Below are 22,601 nucleotides of genomic sequence, written 5' to 3' on the forward strand. Positions count from 1 at the left end.
ACAGAATTTGATCCATGGCTGGAGGAATGGCCGAGTGTTCCTGAGGGGGGTGCCTGGCTCTGGGGACCCAGGTCCTGTGATACCCAGTGATGAGGGGCAGGCTGGGCAGTATGGCCACTGCTGTGAACTTGGGGGAGCCGGGGCTCAGGGCCTGGTCCACTATGGGTCATGGATGGGGCGCCTTGCATTATGGCAAGAGAGGAGGACAGCACTCTGTCAAGAAGAGTGGGAATGACACAGAGGGCCGGGGTCCTCTGTGTCTATGGGGGCCTCTTCACCTCCCAGGCCCAGCTAGCGCACCCCCAGCTTTGCCTAAGCTGGGAGTTTGGTTTCTGGAACTTGCACTCAAACCGTCCTTACTGAAGTGGAAATGACACAGGCCCCAAGCCCTGGAGACAAACCCAACCTCCCTTGCTGCTGCCCGAGAAGCTGGGCCCTCAAACCCTCCCCTGGGTGTTTTGGTGAAACTGCTCTCAGGATTCGTGGGATGGTGTCCAGTTCCAGCCACTAACGTCACGAAAGTGACCAACTTAATACTTCTTACTGTACAAACAACTTTTATTTGGATGTGGCTACTCGGTAAATATTGAACAGTAATCATCCCAGGCAATAAAATGAGGGATAAATGGTGGCTTTTCAAGATAACACGGTGGTCAGGAAGTGAGTGGTCAACAAGAATAAGCCAGAATTTTCTCTTTGGTGGCTCCCTGTACCCGCCCCCCATCCCCCAGGAGCAGCAAAAAAAAAAATTGGTAACAAACTGTAAGCCCAGAATCAGCTAAGACTAGTCCCTTTCCGCAATAATTCATCCCATTTCAAAACCAGAGCAGACATGTGCAGCCCATGGGGCCGTGCCCTGCTCACCCAGGGCGGGAGGCCCGGTGCTCAGACGGAAGACCGGGCTGGAACCCCTGCACAGATGAAGACAGGCCGGAGAGCGCAGCTTCCTTTTGAAAAATATTTACTTTGAAATCAAGCACCTCGATTATATGTTTCTGTGTGCATAACGCCGCCCTTTCCTTTGAGAATGGCCCCAAATCACGGCTGCCTTTGCGTGTCGGGGTGTGCGAGCCCTTCCCCCCGTGAGGCCCCACACAGCTGCCGCCACTCAGGGGGACGCAGGGGGTGTGGGTGCATGTGGAAGAGCACGGACCCTGGGACGGGGGTCCTTTCTGGCTTCCTGAGATGTCCCACGTCATGGGACAGAAGCCCACAGAAGAATCCTTGCCTGGAACGTCCTGCCTCATTTCCTTGATGGTCTTTTCTGAGGGAAAAGGTGGCCTCTAGGCCTTAGGAAGCAGATTTCTGGAGGCCTAGCACAGGCGTCCTGCAGCCTTGCGGTTTTCTGTCAGGCCCCACTTGTGGAGAAGCAGGCTGCCCCCCGCCCCCCGCCCCCAGTTCTTACTGCATAACAATTTTGTAGAGTCAGTCACTTATTTTCCCCACAAATCTACCCTCAAAGTTGCTTTTATGAAGATTTTCCCTGGATCCCAAAACTGGGGAGGAAAGGGAAGGGGGCAGTGGGATGGGCGGGACAGTGTGGCTCGTCCCTGTCAGCTCCCCCGGGGGAGGGGAGAGAGGATTTGGACCACCGCTCAAAGCAAAGGCAGAACCATGCCTCAGGAACAAGGTCTGTGGGTCTTCTTCAGATCTGAAGGCATCGACAGCACCATTTCGATTTTAACAGAACAAGAATGAGTGTTCCCTTAAACCTGCTCTGGGGGAACCTGACTCCTGAGGCAGAATCCCCAAACAGGTGTGAGTGGCAGATCTGGGATTCTCACCTGTGAGGACTTTGGATATCGGTTTTCCAGAAGAGTGAGGTTCCCTGTCAGAAGGGACAGTTACTTTCCCAGGCAAAAACCAAACCAAACAAACAAACAAGCAAAACAACCCCCCCCCCAAGCTTTTTCATATTCGCCATAATGAATTAAAAATGTCCAAACAGAGATGCCAGAGTGTGATTTCATCACTCAGTCTGAGAAGCTGGTCTGTCCAGCCTGCTGATGTTCTTGCTGGTCTTCTGTTTGTCATCCACATGGTGAATGTTGAGAGCGACTTTCCGGAGCCCATCATCCAGGTGTTGCTGGGGTGCTTCTCCCCGCGGCCCGGCTCCCTGCCTCTTCAGTGGTAGTAGATGCTGAAGGCGTGGAGGATGTAGAGCAGGGCAGTGATGAAGGCGAAGAACTGCAAGGAGACCAGAGACTCCTGCATTAGCTATGGCCAGGGCCGATGCCCGCCCCCACCCCTTCTCTGCAGTTTGGGAGGCCGCGTGTCCTGACCCTGCTCCCCCTGCCTGCCCCGTGCCCTGCCAGGCAGCCACCGCTGGCCCCCCTCTCCACCCTCCTTGATACCCGCCATCCCCAGGCACCCTCCTGGGTTCCCGCTCCAACTCTCCTGGGCACACATGTCCTCCTGAACCTGGGCAGAGAGCAGGCTTGCTCAGTCCCTGCCGCGGGTCCTGTCTTCCTCGCTGTCCCCTTGTCCCGGCCAGTCTGGACTCTGATGACTTCCCCCACATGTCCACCTGGTAGCCCAGGACCCCGCCTTGAGCGCCTGCTTGTCAGCTCCTCGTGAATGCTTCGGAGGCCCCTCCAGCTCTCAGTGGTCCAGACTGGACTCCTGAGCTTTCCTCTTTAGCCTCACCAGCTCAGGGGGCTCCAGGACTCCCATCTCATCCCGCTGCCTGACAGAAACCAGCCTGATGCCTCACTCCCCCCACCGCCACGTCCACAGCCATCCCCAAACTCGTCTGCGTGTACTTCCTGACCATCCTTGGTGTGCTCACTTCTCCCTTGTCTCGGCCGCCGTCATCCTTCGCCAAGACCTCTCGTGGCCTCGACTTGCCCACTTCTGCTCACTCTCCCCCTCTATCTGTCCCAAGAGGAGGATGTGATTGCGCTGCTCCTGACATATGTTTGAAACTGTGTGAGGAGTCCCTGTTTCTCAGGATAGAGGCCATTCCAGCCTCACTTTGCCCCACTGTCCACTCACACCCTGTTCTCATTCATTCGTTCGTTCATTCGCTCATTCAACAAATATCTTCCAAGCGCCTGCTATACTTCAAAAGTGACAGTAGCCATAACAGCGAACAAAACATTCAAAAATCCCTATCTTCACGGTGCTTACATCTTAGCGGCAGAAGCAGAAAGTAAGCAAGATAAACCAGTGGAGGCTCAGGTTCGCTGGGGACAAGCGCCCAGGAGAAAAGGCGCCAGAGAGAATACGGGCCTGCTGGGGAGGGGGAAGGGCAAGCCTCCCCGAGAAGGAGGCCGGGGCTTTGCCTCCTGGGGCAGGGCTGTCCCTGCCAGGGAGAGGTGCGAGCAGGTGTCGAGTGCTCAGGCGCGGCTGGAGGAGGCCTGGAGGAGGCCGGCGAGGCTGGAGAAGCTGGGGGTGGGGGCGGGAGGGGGGTAGGAGGAGAGAGGCCAGAGGGCACTGGGCCAGACCTTGGAAGGGCAGCCGCGTGTGGGTCTTGCTGGAGTCAGGAGTTTAGGGGAGTTAGGATAGTTTGAGGAGGAGGGAAAGGAGGCAGACAGGCTGGAAAGGCCACCCTAGTGGCTGCCTGGCGCCCCATTCTTACAGTGGAGAATGGCTCCCCACGCTGCACCCCCTCCTCCTGCCACCTGATCCTTGCAGGAGCCCCCACATTGACACAGGACGTGACCTTTCTGGTCCCAGCGACTGGTCGCTGTTGGGCTTACACCCAGTGTGCATGTTAGATCCTTTCTGAGAAGTGTTCAAAGGCCGAAGAAGGAAGGTTAGGCCACTATAGAGGAGGAAGCTGCTGGCTGTGAGCGAGCTGCCACATGAGGGCGCCATTCCCCCACGGGAGAAGAGAGGCTGCCAGGAAGGCAGGCCCTGGCTGAGTCTCTGGTCCTAGTGGACCTAAGGTCTTGGGGGTCCTGCTCTCCTTACAACTGGCTGGACCACCTGGCCCTGGATTCCATCAGCCCACAGTTAGCCCTGTGCACTGCCGTCACTGACATGAAAGGACCCTGGCACAGTTCGGCCATGCTGAGGAATTCGGGTTCCATTCCACAAGCAGTGGGGGCCATGGAAGAATTTTCAATAGGGGAGAAAGATGCGCTCCAATTTGTGTTTTAGAAAAGCTCTGAGGGTGGTACAGTGGGCGTACGAGTGAGCAAGGCTGAGGTGGGAAAAGCAGAAAATGAGAGACAACACCTGAACCTGGGCTTGGTACCCTTTGAGCTTGCACACGGCTGTTTACACGTGCATGTGCACACACACAGACACACACACACACAGACACACATAGACACAGACAGACACACAGACACACAGACCCAGATACACACACATACAGCACAGACACACAGACACAGACAGACAGACACAGACACACGCACACACACCTCCTCCTGTCCTCCGAGGCCCCACCAGCCTGAGGCTCGCGGTCCTCTGTCCGCAGGAGACAGAAGGGAGCCCCCGCGATGTGCCCCCCACCCCGCGGCTCCGTGCGCTGTCCGGCGCTCACCGAGGCTGCGGTGTTGATGTAGTAGTTCTTCAGGTCCTGCGTCTCAGAAACGATGGTGGCGTGTGCCTGCAGGACGGCGGCACTCATGTACAGGATGCCCGTGGTGCCGTGGTACAGGCTGTCCTGGAAAGGCACAGGGAGGCCACGGCCGGCGTCATGCGGGCACGCAAGCAGGTGAACACTTTCCCCGCGGCCCGTACAGCCGGGAGGAGTGGGCCGAAGAGGCCAGCCTGCTCCCGGCCTCCTGCTTTTTCCTTCTGCAGTGTTTCTGGTGAACCATCGATGCCGTGAACAGTAGTGGATTAATAAATGCCAACAGTGATATCAATACGAGCCAGCATTTGGCTGAGTGCTTACTCGTGCCAAGCCTTTCTCACGCACCTCATGTAACCTTGTCAACTATAGGGTCGGCACTACTTAACGTTAGTGCCATTTTGAGGAAATAGAAGCTCAAGGTTAAGGTCAATGAATAAATAGCCAAGTCAGGATTTGGACCCAGGCCAGATCAACTCCGAGCCTGTGCTCTCAACCATTAGCATTATGAAGACCTGCTATGCGCCGGCCCCTGTCCTACAGTATATGCACGCTGCCTCATTTCATTCCCACAGCTAATGGCATGAGGCTGCGGCCGTTGCTAGCACCCCCGATGTGCAGGTGAGGGGACTGGGCCTAAGCTAACATGTGGTGGAGTTGGCAGACCCGGGCTTATCGGACTCTAGATTCCAGTGGTTGAGCCTCTGTGCTAAATGCTCAGCAGTGTGCTTTCTTCAACTCGAGAATGTCAGACAGTCATTAAAAAGGGTTATCAGTTCTGGAAGGAATGTCATCATTGGCATTTTGCAACCCCTAATGAGATATTCAGTTCGGGGAAAACTCATTAGGGGATGAAAAAAAGTATTAGGGAAAAAGTTGATGGGGGTAAGCCTGTCATGCTGGAAGAGGGACCACCAGTCACCATGTGTGATGTGACCAGAAACCACTTAATGAAACGTTGTTGCCAGAAAGGTTCACCCATCTTCAATTCAGGGACTTGGAGGAGCCAGTCACATCACACCAAGAAGAAGCAAACAGACAAACCCCAAATGTCGGACCTTCTGTAGGACAGCTGACCTGCCTTCTTCAACCAGTCACTGGCAAGAAGAGCCATTCTAGGTTAAAGATACCCAAGAACCATAACTACCAAGGGCAACGCGTGGCCCCTGTGAAGATCCCCATCAAACAGGCCAATGGTAAAAAGACATTTCAGGTGTAACGGGGTAAATCTGAATATGGCCTGGGTCTTAGATGATACCGAGGAATGATTGTTAATAACTTTATATAAGCGTGATGATGTAAGAAAGTGTGCATATTTTTTTGGAGGCATACTGAAGTGTGTAGAATGGAATGATATGATGTTTTGGGTTTGCTTTAAAATTCTTTAGGAAAAAAAGGCTAGGTGCAGCAAGTGTGGTACAATGTTAATAGTACAGGAATCTCAGTTTTGGTTACTTGAGGGTCCATAATATGATGTTCCCTACTTTTGTATATGTTCTTAATTGTTCAGTACAGAAACATTTTAAATGGTTATCAAGATGATGTGACATGAAAACAATTTAATGACATAATGTTAATGAAAGAATTGATATCCAAAATTATTGGTTCAGCGTGATTATATATACACTTTACATAAAAATTGCGAGGAATAGAGGAATCACTGTGGGACTGGGGTGATTTCCCCCCCTACTATCATTTTCTTCGATGCTGCTCCAATGATTTTTTTTTTTTTTTTAAAGATTTATTTATTTATTTATTTGAGAGAGCGAGAGTACATGAGAGGGGGGAGGGTCAGAGGGAGAGGCAGGCTCCCTGCTGAGCAGGGAGCCCGATGCGGGACTCGATCCCGGGACTCCAGGATCATGACCTGAGCTGAAGGCAGTCGCCCAACCAACTGAGCCACCCAGGCGCCCCTCGATGCTGCTCCAATGATTTAACCACAAATAAAATTTAAAGGGAAATGAGTCAGGATGTGCTTGATATCGAATATGTATATTCCTAAACAAGGAAGACAGTGGAGGAATACAATGAAACATTTACTGTGGCACAGGAGTGCTTTCCTTCTGGCTTACTAGTAAACACATTAAGATAAAAAGTCTTGGTTCTGTAGTGGCCCAGCCCTGACAAGGTCTCTGGTCCCTGGTCTCTGGTTCTCCCTCCCCGCCCAGAAGGCCCCTTGTCCTCACAACACCCAGGACAGACATCAGGAGGAGCCCAAGGGCCTGGGTCACTCCCTCTGGTTCTTACCAGGACTCTCCAGGACTCGTATCTTTTGTAAAATCCAAACAGGTAAGACAACAGGAACATCAGGGAGATGAGAAACGAGGTGAGCGAGACATACATCACCCATCCTTGCAGCAACGGGTTTGCTACCTGGGTGGCAGCTACCAGGATCCACACCCAGCATCCAAATATCTGTAAGAAGAAACCATAAAAGAAGAGCCTTGTGTAGGGCATACTTCGCTTCACAGGGCATCTGTCTTCTCTTCTGTCTGGATAAAAGCTCTTCAGGTGAACTTAGGTGGGAATCAAGAGGGGAAGGAAGGCTGACCCTGGGGGAAGAGTAGATTTTTTTTTTTTAGAAAATTCAAGTGCTTAACACAGAACTCACTGATGGAAGGACTTGGGTAATTTGGCCTGTGGATTGTGTCTTCTTGGCCCAAACGATGTTAGCATACACAGTTTTAAAAAACATTTCTGAATAAGTTGCCAACATTTAAAACAGGATATTTCACATGAAAAATTCAGATTTAAGACATTTCTTGAGAAATCCATAGTTCTAGCCACAGTGAACACATTGCCAGGCCAGAGTAGGCTGAAATGAGCTGTGACTGTTTCTTTAAAAAGGACCTGGCGTCCTCAGTGGACCACCTCCCTTTTACCCCCAACCCCACACCACTGTGTGGCATGTTCTCTGTTGTTCACTTTCACTGTGGAATATTATTTCCTTTCCCTGGCTCCCGTTACCCACTCACAGTGCCTGCCTGGCCCTGTGGGCATTTGGTTTGGGCCCCTGGGTTATAGTATTTGATACCCTGTGGTCAGGTACCAGTTGGGCGATACCATTCCAGTTTAATCACCTCTCAGCCCTGTCCTGCCTTTTATTATCCCCTTGGTGGAGAAACCAAACCTTCTCCTCGTCCTCTCTGGGCTCTGCATTTGTTTGCTTACCCGTGCTGGTCAGCCCAGGGAAAGAACTAAATGTCCACCAGAAAGCATGTTTAGTTAGAGGCCTGAGGGAGAGGGTCAACATGAGCACCAAGTGGTTTTGTTGTTGTTGGTTTGTCTCAGACTAGCTAGGCTCCTCTCCTTCCTGGGTTCTCCTTAGGATGTCCTTGTGAGCCTCCTTGGTTCTCTCTCTCCTCATTCCTGTTAAATCTGTGCTTCTAAGCATCCTATAGGCTGGCGATCCCAGGCCTTCAGTCCCACACATCCACTTGCCCACATGGATGTCTCTATTCGGATGTTCCCCTGCAGGGGCCAACCCTGCACTTGCAGGACCTCGGGAGTGAATGCCTTATTAAATTTTGCACCCTGAGCACCTCATTTGCGCCACCCCAGTCCTGGCTTTGTCCCTCAAGCTCCTTAAATCCAACAGATACAAAATCTGAACTCACTGCCACTCCCCAATTCCCTCAGAACCTATTCTCCTCAGCACCTTCTGAGAATGACCCTTCTGAGGGAGAGAGTGATGGGATTGGGAATGAGTGTACTGAGACCTTCAAAGATAGTGGTAATGTTCTATTTCTTACACTGCCTAGTGGGTAATTTTTTCTTTTATAAAGCAATAAAATAATTTTGAAAAAAAAAAAAAAGAATGTGTTAGACTATGAGACAACTGGAGATTTGGAGTCATGGGGAGAGGGAGCCGTCCTTGGTGTGGAGGAATCACACTACCAGATTTTAAAACTTTCTGTAAAGTTACTGTAATCAAAAGAGTTGTCAATGCAGGTGGCTCACACTTCTGCCCATCTCAGGAGATAGCTCCTCCCCTTCCCTAGTTCTGTCACTTCCACACAAATTTTAGAAGCAGACTGCCAGTATCTACAATATCCATCTGTTAGGATTTTGTGTTAAATCTATAGATCAGTTTGGGGGAGAACTGACATCTTTACTATGGTATGAACATGGTATGCTTCTCCAATAATTGAGATGTTTTTTGGTTTCTTTTATCAATATTTTGTTCTTTTTAGCATACAGATACTATACACACTTCCTGTATTTATCCCTAAGTATTTTATTTTGGGGAGCTATTGTAAATAGTATTGCTTTTTACAAATTTCATTTCCCAGTTTTTCAATGCCAATAGACAGAAACATGATCCATTGTTTTGTGTGTTAACGTTGTATCCGGCAACTTGCTAAACTCACTTAAGGGTTTTTTGTTTTTGTTTTTGTTTTGGTTGTCGTTTGGTATGCTCCTTGGGATTTTCTCTGTATCTCATCAGATTTTAATTTTTTATGATTACAGATAAGATTGAGCTTACTTTTATGTCTTTCATCTTCTGTAAAATTTTAAATTGTTTTATTCGTTACAAATTTCTTGTGGGTTTGCCTTTTTCTTATTGATTCAGAGTAATTCTTTCTTTTATTTTTATTTAAAAAAAATTTTTTTTAAAGATTTTATTTATTTATTTGAGAGAGAGAATGAGATAGAGACAGAGAGCATGAGAGGGGGGAGGGTCAGAAGGAGAAGCAGACTCCCTGCTGAGCAGGGAGCCCGACACGGGGCTCGATCCCGGGACTCCAGGATCATGACCTGAGCTGAAGGCAGTCGCCTAACCAACTGAGCCACCCAGGCGTCCCCCCAGAGTAATTCTTTCTAATAGTGTGGATCTCATTGACTGTTATAATTATTGCAAATATATTCCTCCAGGATGTGTCTCACACGTTTTATGATGCCTTTTGATGAAATGAGTTCTTAATTTTAATGTAATTGAATACGTTCATCTTTTCCTTTACAGACTGCACTTTTTTGATGGAGTTTAAGAAATCTTTCCCTACCTTGAGTCATGAAGATATTCTTGCATCTCTGATACTCCTTCTGGGATCACTTTCTTTCTTCCTGCGGTACAATCATTAGTAATTTCTTTAGGAAAGGTCGGTTGGTAGTATTCAGTTTGATTTGTCAGAAAACGTTATTTTTCCCCTGACAATTGTTTCCTCTCAGCACTTCTAAGATCTTTTCCCACTGTGTTCTACAACTTTCTATATTATCCCATTATATTCCAGCTGCCATTTTTGCTGCTGAGAGGGCAGCTCTTCGTTGCACAGCAGCTCTTCTGGAGGAATCTGCCTTTGGTATCCGGCTGCTTTGGGAGTCTTCTCTCTGCCTTTGGTGTTCTGCAGTTTGTGCAATAGTTATACAATGTGTTGAAGTGTGGGTGTCTTTGTATTAATTTTGCTTGGTATTAATTTCATATTCAATATCTGATCATTCCATTTTCTCAGTCTTGGTGCTTGCTTCTGCAGTTTTGAATGACTGTGGAGGTAGCTCATTTCTGAATGATGCTGTTAGAGAACTTCTGGCCTAAGCAAGTCCACATAACTTCTGTCTAGCTCAGCTGAAAGATATGCAACGTTCAGTTCTGATTTTCATAACATATCCCTGGCTTTATGGGACTAGCAGTTCTCATCTTACAAATAAACAACACGTAGACATAGGTATTGCCTGTGAGGCTTCCACTGCTGTTGTTCTGGAGAGGAAAAGCACGTTTGAATTTATAGAGACTTCATAGGCTCTTAAGAAGAAAAAAGGAACAGGAGGTGAGGAGCCAAAATAGACTAAGAGGGTGACCACAAAGCTCCTACTGGGCTGGACAACATCTCCAGAAGCTTGGCCTTCACTTAAAGCACCAGCTCTGGGGGCACATTTCCCCAGATCTTTTTTATTTTTTATTTTTTTAGAGCAAGAGAGAGAGAGCATGAGCTGGGGCCAGGGGGCAGGGACAGAGGGAGAGGGAGAGAGAGAATCTTAAGCAGGCTCCACACCAGTGCGGAACCTGATACGGGACTCAATCTCACGATCCTGAGATCATGACTTGAGCTGAAATTAAGAGCGGATGCTTAACCACCCAGGCACCCCCACATTTCCCCAGACCTGAATAATCAGTGTGCACATGAATTTCAGAAATCTTAGGTTGGGCCTGGGACTGCCGGTGAGTGAGTTGGCCAGCTTGTCCTGAAGAGAGGTTGTTGAGGGACAGAAGCCACCGTCCCCTCAGAACTGGGCTCTTGCATGTCGAGCTCAGTGACAGGGGCTGCTGGTGCTTTCGGGCACCTGCCAAGCATCCTCCCTACCAACACCTGGGACACGCATAAAAATGCTGGCGCCCTGTCAACACCCAAACAATGCTAGGTCTTAGTGGGAATGGTATTTGGGATTTAGGGGCTGCACCAGAACTTGTAAAATTTTAGACTCACATTAGACCTCTGAGGGCAGAGAATGCTCTGTGCCGTTCACTGCTATATTCCCTGTGCCTAGCACAGGGCCTAAAACAAAGTGGGTGGGGATGGAGTCAAAGAACATTCTTTAGAGTGAATCAGTGAGGACACTACCACCACCTCACATTCACCAGGTGCTAAAATGCATTCGCTCAGATGGCCTCATTTAGTCTCTAAGGCAAGTCTAACTCCTTGCACTTCCTTTTTTTTTTTTTTTTAAGATTTTATTTATTTATTTGACAGAGAGAGACACAGTGAGAGAGGGAACACAAGCAGGGGGAGTGGGAGAGGGAGAAGCAGGCTTCCCGCCGAGCAGGGAGCCCGATGTGGGGCTTGATCCCAGGACGCTGGGATCATGACCTGAGCTGAAGGCAGACGCCCAACGACTGAGCCACCCAGGTGCCCCTCCCTTGTGCTTTCTGAGACCAGAGAGCTGCCACTTGATTCCTGCTCCTGATTATTGCCAGTTCACCTCTGCTAGACCTGGGGGTGTGTGCCAGGGTGCCTCAGGGCCACTGTGCCCGTCAGTGCCTGCAAAGGGGTCCGCCCCTGCCCCCCTCCTACCTTCAGAGGCTGCCCTGGGCAGACATTGCCGAATGCACACTGTTTACATGTCAGCGCTAAATTCTCACCCCAGTGCGTGAGGTGATGCCGTACTAGAGGGGCCTGAGCCTGAGGTCACACAGGGCGTGGGGCAGGACAGCTCTGGATCTCTTCTCACAACAGAGTTCGCCCCCGAGGGCAGGGGCCTCTGAGCATTTGGGTATCTACTCAAATTGCATGAGAATCTTCTGAAATGGCTTTAGTGTTGCATAATCAACGTGACACAGAGGAATGTTATTTTTTTATTTCCACACCCTCTACCTTCTGGACAGAAGGAGGGACCAGGGCCAAGGACAAACTCCAGGTAAATTTAAACCCAGTATTTGTTATCTCATTTCTGCCCCAAGAAGTCTAGGTTGGATTCTTTATGGGTAAGGCAGTTTCAAGTAGTTGTCTTTATTTATTTATTTTTTTAACTTATATTTAGCTTTCCAAATTTTCTTGGCAGGCTAAACTGCTCTCTTATTTTAACCTTCAGTTTGTATTTCCCAAGAGCAGGAGATATATTTAGATGTTTGGGGCTGGCCCTCAACCTGGAAGAGTATTTGATTATAGTAAGATATTGGGATGGAGCAGATTCCAAGTACAGGTTTGCTCAGAATCTGTTTCTTACGAACAAACACAGATTAGTCATCTATACATCTTCCAAAGGCCGACCCGAAATTTGAAGAGTTCTCTTAAAGTAGAATGGAGCGTAACGTTAAGTTTGGCCACTGATTCTTCCTGGGAGCATGGCGAATAGCTCCCTCGGGTGTAGAGAGCTGGTTAAAGCACAAGAATATAGGAGGGAGCCACAGCACCCAGCTCGTACTCTGGGAGAAATGCTGATTCCAGGGCCGGGGCAGAGAAGTTGGGCCCGAGCATCTTATCACACCAGACAGTGAGAAAACTTTCAAAGGCACCCGGGGTTAGGTCAGGAGGATTCAGAAGGCTCTTGCTGACCAAAGATGGGACAATTTGAGCTTCAAATACCGGTAACAGCTGTGGATTGAAATCTATCAACTAAGTTGGAATCCATGAATTGAAAATGATACTTTAAGAAAAGCCCTGTTGGGGTCACTTTGGTGGGGGGGTTGCTTATTATTTTGGAAGGCAGCTGTGCTCATCATTATACCATCTGTGCTTATTAATTTGCAAACTGCTTACCAAGGAAAAGAATCAACAAAAAATATGGCGTAAGGGTAAGGAGACTCTAAAATACATGGATACCCGAGGCTTCAGCTCAGAGCTGTGCTCTGAGTCCTGTTACTCCTGGGCTCTTTGAGAAATCCCCAAGGTCTGGATCCTGCCCCAGAGAAGCCTGAGCCGGTGAGAGAGGCTGCATTGTTCAAAGTTCCCCAGAGGGTGCAGTTTGGACTGAGAACCCCTGGAGTCTGTCTCTCTGTTTCCCATCCCCTCCACCCGTTGGTGTGGCTGGGCATGCAGCACCATTCCTCCCTCCCGGTTCCAATTCTAGCTTGGCCTGCTGGGAAGGTTACTTGACTCATCGGTACCTCCATGTCTTGGTCCATCAAACAGAGGAGCTGGGGATGCCTCTTTCATCTGGTTCTTGTAAGAACTAGCTAAGTCCTCCCAGCACATAGTGAGTCCAGGGAAACCACTGTTGGCCATGTTAGCCATTACCATTCGGAACGGCACAGAAGATGGGAGAGAATGTTCCCTGAGAAAGACCCAGAGGAGGGAATGTCCAAGGCCAGGCTTCCTGAGGGAAGGGAAGTTCACTTCCGGGAGAGCTGGGAGACCAATCAGCTGGGTGAGTGAGAGAACATTCAGGGGGCACAGATCCTTTGGAGGAGTTGATGAAAGTTTTGGTCACCTAGAAAGATGTACCTATGTACATGCATGATTTTTGTCCACAAATCTGGGGACTCACAGACCCTCAAAGCCCCCCTACAGATCCCAGGTTGAAATCTACTGCCATCTCCAGGTTAAGTAACAGTGCCATCAACTGCTGTATTATTTTGACAATATCAATCAAAACATTAAATACACATATTGTTTGATCCAGTAATTTCACTTTTTGGAATCTGTCCTATAAATAACCCTCAGGAACAAAATGATGAATGTACAAGATTGTTTACTGGAGCCTTGCTGGTTACAGAAAAGATAAGATACCTCCTAAAGGTTCATCCAGAGAGGACCAGTCAAAGCAATTATATCTGCACAATGGAACACTCAGCAGCCTTCAAAAAGAATGAAAAAAACCTCTGTATACCAAATAGAACAAGCTCAAGAACGGTATAAGGCACACACCAGCGTGCCCAGTGTGCTATGATTTATGTAGAAAAAGGAGAAAATGTGTGTTTGTGTGTGTGTATGTGTGTGCACATTTGTTTACAGATGCAGAGAATATTTCTGGAATGAGACCCAATAAACCAATCATGCCCCAGGCTCCCAGGAGAACTGCCTGACAGGGTTTTGAATGTTTAAACTAATCCGAAAAAAACCCCAATATTTATATTTACAAAGAAAAAAGAAGATGCTGTGCTGGATGATGGAGGTTGGCTTCAAAGGTCAGGACTTTTGAATGGGAGAGAAAGGAGAACCACCGGTTCTTTGGGGAGGATGAATCTGTCCACCTAGATAAGAGCAGCTGGGAGCTGAGGCCTCCAATGCGCAGGGCTGGTGAATGTCATGCCCTGAGAGGTCCTAGAGAAAGGCGCTGCCCTGGAGATGACCCCATGTGAAAGGCGAAAGAGCGTCAAAAGGATGCGAGGTCTCAGAAGTGCACAGCCCAGGCTCCTGGCCAAGGCGGGGCGGTGTGGGCTCGGGAGGGGCAGGTCAGGGACTGCGAGCCAGGGAGGAGCTCCAGGGCGATACCCCGGCGGCAGGTTTTTCTGCATAGCTGGGCAGTATCTCAGCAATGGCGGGTCTCCCCACCAGTGCTGCCTTCCTCTTTCTGCCACCTGTCTTCATTTTCAGAAAGTGTTGCCTCTCCTTCCCTTCCCTGGAACTTGGGGGGACGCAGGCGCTACCACAAAGCCTCAGAAATGTCAGGCTGGGAGGGAAAGGCCCAAATCAGCACAGTGAGGCCCAGGAGGTCAGTGGTGCCAAGCGATGTTCTGGCCTTGCCCACAGCGGGACCCAGGACTCCCTGAAGACTCCCTCAGGATGAAGTAATCTGTAGTGCCTCACATTCAGGAACCCTGGGCCCATGAGGTGTAAGTGCAGGGTCTCTTGGCCATCGTATACCCCTCTTGTAGAAAATTGTATAAAATACGCAGAACAAAATTTACCATCTTAACCATTTTTAAGCGTACAGGTCGGTGGCCTTAAGTGCATTCCCAGCGTTGTGCTGCCATCGCTGCCATTCATGTCCAGATTGCTTTCCATCTTGCAAAACTGAAAACTGTGCCCATCACACACTAACTCACCATGTCTACCCTCCCCGCAGTCCCTGTCCTATTTATTTATTTATTTACTGATTTTTTATTATTTAGGTTTTTTTTAAGTAGGCTCCACACCCAGCGTGGAGCCCAAAGTAGAGCTCGATCTCACAACCCTGAGATCAAGACCTGAGCTGATATCAAGAGTCGGATGCTTCACCGACTGAGCCACCCAGGCGCCCCCCGTCCCAATCTTTTTTCTCTATGAATTTGATCACTCTAAGTACATCATGTGAGTGGAACCGTATAGGATTTGTCTTTTTGAGACTGGCTCATTTCACTGAACATAATGTCCTCAAGGGTCATCCATGTTGCGGTCTGTGTCAGACTTCCCTTCCTTTTTAAAGACTGAATAATGTTCCATTACGTGAATATACCACATATATATTTTGCTTATGCATTCATCCATTGACGGAAGCTTGGGCTGCTTCCACTTTTTGGCTACTGTGAATAGCTCTGCTATGAACATGGAGGTACAGCTCTCTGTTTGATGCACATCCTTTAAAAGGGAGAAATAAGATGAAACCCATGCTGGGACTGTGCTTTGGACCCCATAATTCTGGTGCAAAATACTCCTTCAAACAGATACACCCCCGTGTCTGTGCCACTGTGGCTGGAGCGGATGTCCCTTGGGAGTGTGACGTTCTCAACTCAAAATGCCTCAGCTCCACAGTGATTTTAATGACTCAAACCAAAACTGCACGGTGGGAGGTAGAGCTGCTACTATTTTTCAACTGGAAGATTTTAAATTGGTTGTAAAAATAATTGCCACAGTAAAGGAATTTTTTGTTATGTTCCCTTCCCTCCCAAGCCTAGTGCTAATGCATACATATTTTCTATAAAGGTATAAAGCATGATGAACATACATTTTGTATTCTACTTTTAATATTTTGTATTTTGCTCCATGGCTTCATAATAAAATTGAATCTTGTTACTCAAGGTAGTTCTATAGAGTTGGCCTGAACACTGAATCCGTGAACACCGAACCATTACTCCCAGGGTAAATAGGAGTTAGGTTCCTGCAAATCTCTGGCCACAATATTTTCATCAACTGATCAACACATACCTTTATTTTAGGTGTGTTTCTGTCTAAAGACACCTCATGTAATAGATAGCGTTGATCCACTAACCCTTGAACTCTTGGCCAGCAGCGCTATATGCGTATCGAACATGTGTTGTCTCTGAAAGGCCAATCACAGCCTTCCCGAGCTGAAACACTGGACCGAACTTCAGCACTAACTCAGGGGCTATTTTGAGCAGCAACATCACCAACAAAAAGCACAAAAATACAAAAGACGTGGCACCAAACAAACTTTGAAAAGGACGCTTGTTTGCAGTGCGAGAGCTGAAACAAGAAAGGAGAGTATCAGCTTGTTCAGCCTCAGGTGGGAACATGCACATCAGACAATCTGACCTTTTTGCTGCTCTGCACACAGAAGTGCTGTGAGTATTGATTTGCGGGTTGCAAATAAATTTTAGTGAATAGGTAAATTTGCAAATACAGCATCGTGAGTAATGAGGATTGACTGTACTTTTTTTTTTAGAGAGAGAGAGCACGAGTCGGGGCAGAGGGGCAAAGGGAGAGAGAATCTCAAGCAGACTCCCCACTGAGCACAGAACCCAACTCAGGGCTCGATCCCAGGACCCCAAGTTCACGACCTGAGCTGAAATCAAGAGTCAAACGCTTAACCGACTGAGCCACCCAGGCGCCCCAAGGATTGACTGTACTTTCAAAGCCATATAATTATATTCCACCAAGTCAGTATACGTCATTCACCCCATTAGGCCCCTGTGCAAGTATGTTGGCTGTCCCCAGCTTCCCCAACATAGATAATGCCCCAGTAAATAATGGTGCAGAGATGGTTGTCGCCATCTAAATTGTTTCCTTAAATTCCCCAACTGGGCTTACTGGTAGGAGGTGTGGCCAGGAAGGGGATGTAGCTGGTGACTTTCCAACATTAGCTAGGTTCGTCGCATGCCCTGGCTGGGACACTTTGTGACTGCATCCAGCCCTTCCAGGGGGAGGCCTTTGGGGGACCCCTGAGAAGGGGTTCCTTCTGCCTAAGGAGACCCAGATGAGATAGTCCCCGTTCTCGCTCTGGCCATTGCTGTGTCTGGTGTTAGGCCTGGAGCTATGAAATGGAAGAGGAGGGAGGCAGAGAGCAAAAGCCTGGGCCCTGGGGACACAGCTATGCTGCTGACGGTAGAGCTGGTGGGTCCCAACTTCCTAGCACGCGACATAGTCCGCCTCCCTTCCGTTCAAGCCAGTTGGAACCGGCGAATGCCCTTGTCACAGCACTGCTGAGGACCAGCTGGGACCCGGGACCTCACCCCCGCTTCAAACACCTCGCTGGCTCCCGACGGCCCTCAGACCAAACTCAGGCCGCAGCCCAGCAAGCCCAGCCTGCCTCTCCCTCCCTACTCTGGGCCAGTCTCCCTGAGCCTCCGTCAGCGCCCCAGGCCTGGGGCTTCCCAACGTGGGCTGAGACTCATTCGTGGGTGGTGAAATCCACTTAGTTCATTACCCACAGCATTAAAAGATTAAGTGGACTAGATTAGCAAACAGGAGTACATTGCCCATGGGAAAGGGAAACAGTGTCCTGAATCTGTTGTTTCATTACACACACACACACACACCCGTGTGTACCGGGTTGCCATGAAAATCTCTCTCTTCTGTGGGCCACAGTCGGTGTGTAGAGACCTTTGCTTCAGGACGCCTTCCTTCCTCTAGCCAAGGGCCTCTGCCTGAGCCGGTGTGCGCCCCTGTCCACACGTCCTTTCCTCCACGGCACTGTCCCCAGGGGGAGCCCACAGCATGGCTGCGGCTGCAGGAGCCCGTCGGGGACCTGGGGGCCACACCGGGGCCTGCGCGGGCAGCGGGAGCCTGGGAGAGGAAAGGAGCAGAAACGCTGCCGACAGGACAGGGGAGGGGCCCTGGGGTGTCCCATATCTGCAGGACGGAACTCAGTGTGGAGGAGCCAGGGCCCTCCCAGCTGGGTGGTGCTGGCCTCCTCCAGGGCACCTCGGGGAGCCAGGCGCTCCTGGGCACCTCGACCGGCTGCGGGCCTCCGTGTGGGCAGCTCGGAGACCCCAGCACCCACACGGCTGCTGTCTACGGCCCACGAGGCGGCTCCCGTGCCCGAGTCTGCGGCCTGGCAGCCTGTGAAGCTTCTGAACAAGAATCCCTCCCTCCTTCGTACAGGGGAGGAAAGCTGTTCTGAGAGGCCAAGTGACCTACCCAAAGTTACCCATGGGAGCGGGCCAGGCCTGGATCGGACTCCCGTACCCGCATACATCTAGCATTGTATGGGAGTTCAATGCTCCATAATTTCAGCTAGGACACTTCCAAACACTGAGTCACTACATCCTGATTCAGAGTGAGAATTTTCTCTGTGGCTTTAAGGTTAGCAGGAAATTGTGGCCCAGGCCCCCTGGCCTCCGGTGAGGGCCCCTGTCCTTATCCGGTCCACTCCAGGAACAATAGTGCAGGCCAGAGCTCCATCCACCACTGCTCCTGGCAGAATGAGTCGTATAAGGAGCCCTTGGTACCCACAAGTGCTCTCGGGACGGGACTGGCCACGGGCCAGGGAAAGTCTGGGCCTACCTTGGGGTGTATGCTTGGGAGGGGCAGGATGCCACAGCCCAGGAGGGGCTGGTGAGTCAGCTGGGCCTCCTTTGCCTTCCTCCCCTCCCTCCGGGCTTCCTCCCCCAGGACCGCGCCCACCCATTCAGACCTTGGCACCCCCACTGACCCAGCTTTTTATTGACTGAGCAGTACCGATTTACAGAAAGTACGATAATAAAAACATTCTTATCCATCCAAAGTCTAAAGAGCTTTTCCTTCTTGTCTCTTAAAACAAAACAAAACAAAACAAAACTAAGAATTTTTAGGGCAAAAATTCTTCTACCCTTTTTTTTTTTTTAACTTGTGCACCATAGACAAGTTAGAAAGTAGAGATAAAAGATGAAAAAGCAGATAAATGCATCCCATTCCCCAGTCCCCATGGTGGCCTGGTGGACAGGCTCCCTTCCACCCTGGTCTCTTTCTCTTTGGCTTCCACTACGGTTATTAATCTCATGTCCTTTCACATGTTCCCAGAAAGTCGCTAGATGAGCCCAAGAGTTGGGCTCAGGGGAGGTTCCCCCACCTCCTCCTTCCCTTAGGGACCAATGGCATGACCAATGGCCATGATCCTGTTCTTCGTCAGGCACTGAGGACCCAAGGACATCGCCATTCATTCACTCTAGTCCTCACTGACACCTGCTCAGCTCCCCCTCCCACACCTGTCTATGACCAGACCTTTGAGGGCAGGACCCAGATCAGGATCACCTCCTCCAGGAAGCCATTTTTGACTGCCAAGCCCCCAGTGCACCGCTGGGTGACCTCCCTCACGGTTATTGTCTCTCTCCACTGCCTCTTCCCCAGGCCCCAAGCTCCTGGATGGACACTGCCCTGTGGTTTTTGTGTCCCCAGTGTAGGGCACGGAGTCTGGCACAAAGCAGGTGCTCTGTACATGCTGCTGACTTGAGGAGGAGGCAGGAGGCGGGCTGCTGGACCCTCCCCTCCCTGGCCGCTCAGTCTCTTCTGCCTGGGCCTGATTCCCTGGCGGGTGGCACCAGCTGACACCTTCAGGGCTTGCCACTGTGACCCAACCACAGACTGGCACTGCTGCCAGGATCCAGGACAGAATGGGGACAAACCCCCATTTGTTTCATCCCCACCCATTTCCTGCTCCATTACCTCCCAGAGGATTTCCTGGGAGGTTTTTCTACCGCTCTGCCTTCTCCCCCAGCAGGTAGGAAGGACTAGACAAACGTGCTATCAGAGAGGATGATGTTCAACTAGACACACCACCCCCTCCCACATCCATCCAGCATCCCCCGGGCAGAGAGAGGGTGCAGCTGGGCATGGTGGCAGGGGTGGGCTAGGAGCAGCTTGGAGGCAGAAAAGCAAAGCTCGGAGAATCCCTCCACGGGGAGGAGCTGAGGCGGGCTCCCTCAACATAGGTCAGAAGACTCTGGGGTCCTGAACCTATGACATCTGGCCCCACTCTCCGACACACCTGGGACCTTCTAGGTATTAGTTTGAGGCAGGAGGGTGGGGACTGTGCCTCAAGAAGCTGTGGAACCTGGGTATAGGGCCAGGCCCTGTGTGAGCCCTGAGCGGACATCTACTCTGGCTGAGACAGGGAAGATCTGACCAAATGGTGACATCTGAGGGGCAGGGCTGGCTCACAAGGATGGGAGGATGCAAGGGAGGGGCTGGGAGAGACGAGAGGGGTAAAGGCCAGGGAACCTGGGTGGGGCTCCTCCACCCCTCCCTACTCTGGCCTGCTTCCTTGGCAGCAGCTTGCCAAGCTGGACAACACTCCAGAAACTTCTCCTGCCTCCCACAGATCTGCCTTGCCCCAGGGGAAAGTTCTCTAGGCAAAAGCACCTGGAAGGGCGCTGGCAGCACATGGGGCATTTCTTACCGGTGAGACTGCTTATCTGGGGCTCCCTGCATTCCAGCAGGTCAGAATGTGCCAGGCCCCTCCCTGCTACCCAGGGAGGACCTGGGTTATTTCCTTCGGAGCACCTGTTGGTTAAGTGAAATCCTCCTGGTGGGCTGACCTCCCAGCAGCAGCTGGGTGCCTGCCTTCTGGGAACTGAGCGAGGCCACCGGTTCAGAGAAAGCTGCGCGTGGTTTGGCCAGATGGTCAGGCGAAGGGAAGGACCAGAAGTCCGGACTCAGGCAGAGGGGAGTGTGCGGATGGGGACTGTGCCAGGTAGTTGCCAGGGTCTTGCAGCTCCAGCCCACCCTTCTATGGTCTGCTCTGTGACAGGGGCCGGAGCTCTGTAAGCCGCAATGCCCAGCTCCCTTAGAAGCTGGATTTCTGCTAGGATCTGGCAATGGGGTGGGGGGGGGAGCTGGAATGGGAAGAGAGCGGCGGGGGCTTCCTGTTGCCTGGGCCACTCCAGCAGCAGAACTTGGCTCCAGCCCCAAGGGCCTGTCTCCCCCCGCTGCTGTGCCCACTGCCTCAGAGCACCCCTCCTCAGGGGCCAGGGACGCAGCAGGCCGGTCTTCCTGTGGAGGCCCGAGCACTGGCCGCCCTCCCCAGACCCCAGCCACTTCGTGTGCTTCTCCTCTGGCCGCTTCAGCATCTCCTTTTCAGCTCGGTGGGCTTCCCAACAGCGGCAGAAACAAGTCCCCTTATTGCATCCCCTCCCGAGACCTGACAGCACTCTGAAGGCGCAGCTCCATCCGCCGCTCTCCTGGGCTAGTGTCCCCCTGCCCCCTGAGGCGTCACTCTCCAGAAGGCAGGGCTGGTGTCTGCCTTCACCGTCTTTACAGCCCCGTGCTTGGCACAGAGTAGGTGCTCAGGAAGTACTTGCTGAGGGAATACATAGGATTAAAGCACGGCTGTCTCGCAGCCGGATTTCTTCCATCTGCTTTCCTCCTGGTCAGAGGAAGTGCTCGTCTGAACAAGCACACATCTAATCCCTCAATCCAAACCCTTCAAGAAGGCCAAGACCCCGCCTTGAGTAAGCTTATCCTGACAACTCCCGAGCTCCCGGAGCCTTCGGCAGTTGCGGCGTGCGCCCTGGCTTTTCACTCTTTCCTATCTTGGGGTGTTCTCCACATGCTCAGGCGCCGCTCCTTTTAAGACAGGGTTCCTGATTTACCTTATCCCCCTTCTTAAGACCTTCTCACTCTTGTGGCCCCTGAGAGCAGAGCACGGGGCTAGAGCCGTGGTAGCATCCCGGTGAATACCTATTGGTTCACAGTTGGAAGTTGCTCACAGGAGACCCACACTTTCTAAGAAGAGGTCCAGACGACCAACAACAATAAAATACACGGGCTCACATTTCTAGAGCGGTTGCGATGTGCTGTCGTCTCCTGGGAATGTCCTTGTTGAACCCCCAGAGCTGTCTTATGAGATCTTTACTGTTATCTCTCCACTGCTGAGGCTCGGAGTGGTTAAGGAATCTGCCCAAGTTCTCACAGGGATGACACAGCACAGTCAGGCTCTTGACCCCGTACCGACTGATTCTATGTTACTGAACCTGAGCACACTGGGGGCCTTGGGAGTAAGGGTGGGACTGGTGGAGGGAGGCCAAAGTGGGTCCAGGCAAGGTAGGGAGGTTGACATCGACTGCTTCGCACATTGCCCCTCCCATCCTTCCCTCCCAGGGCCTTGCTCCTCCCCGGCCCCTCGCTCTACAATCTTCCTTCCCTGTCCCCTGTTCTCCCTTCCAGGGGACATCCTGGGGCATGAGGGTGGGAATCAGTGGTACCCTGGGCATGGAGATCACGAGCTCCCCTGTCCTGCAGGAGCAGGGTGGGGGGAAGCCACATGGTGGTGAGGTGGGGGGTGAAGGGAGGGACAGAAGCAACAAAGATGAAGTAAAACGGGTAAACTGAATTAACTTTTGAGTAAACATTCCCCCACGATCCCGAGATCATGACCTGAGCCAAAATCAAGAGTCAGACACTTAACCGACTGAGCCGCCCAGGTGCCCCTCAGACAGGCTTTTACATATAAACAGAGTAATAGAAGAAGCAGGCTGAAAATAAGGTGAAGCTGGGGATTTAAGTAAAATATAAAGGTGAGCTTCCCCAGCTGAAAGATTCTGGAATGAGCTTCTAGGGGAATCAGA

At 50.9% G+C, this 22,601-nt stretch overlaps 1 protein-coding gene across 2 annotated transcripts in view; it reads right to left on the bottom strand.

Moving 5' to 3' along the window:
* Positions 1–440: 440 nt before the first annotated feature.
* Positions 441–22,601, bottom strand: part of MALL (mal, T cell differentiation protein like) — a 29,970-nt gene continuing 7,809 nt past the window's right edge. For both annotated transcript variants that reach the window (XM_032410449.1, XM_032410450.1), the window contains exons 3-5: positions 6,776–6,943; positions 4,496–4,618; positions 441–2,187 (exon numbers count right to left, since the gene is read on the bottom strand). In XM_032410449.1, coding sequence (XP_032266340.1) covers positions 2,125–2,187; positions 4,496–4,618; positions 6,776–6,943 — 354 coding nt within the window. In that variant the 3' untranslated portion in view covers positions 441–2,124. The remainder of the gene's footprint in view (positions 2,188–4,495; positions 4,619–6,775; positions 6,944–22,601) is intronic.

This window comes from Phoca vitulina, unplaced genomic scaffold, assembly GCF_004348235.1.
Source record: "Phoca vitulina isolate PV1807 unplaced genomic scaffold, GSC_HSeal_1.0 scaffold12, whole genome shotgun sequence".
Lineage (NCBI taxonomy): Eukaryota > Metazoa > Chordata > Mammalia > Carnivora > Phocidae > Phoca > Phoca vitulina.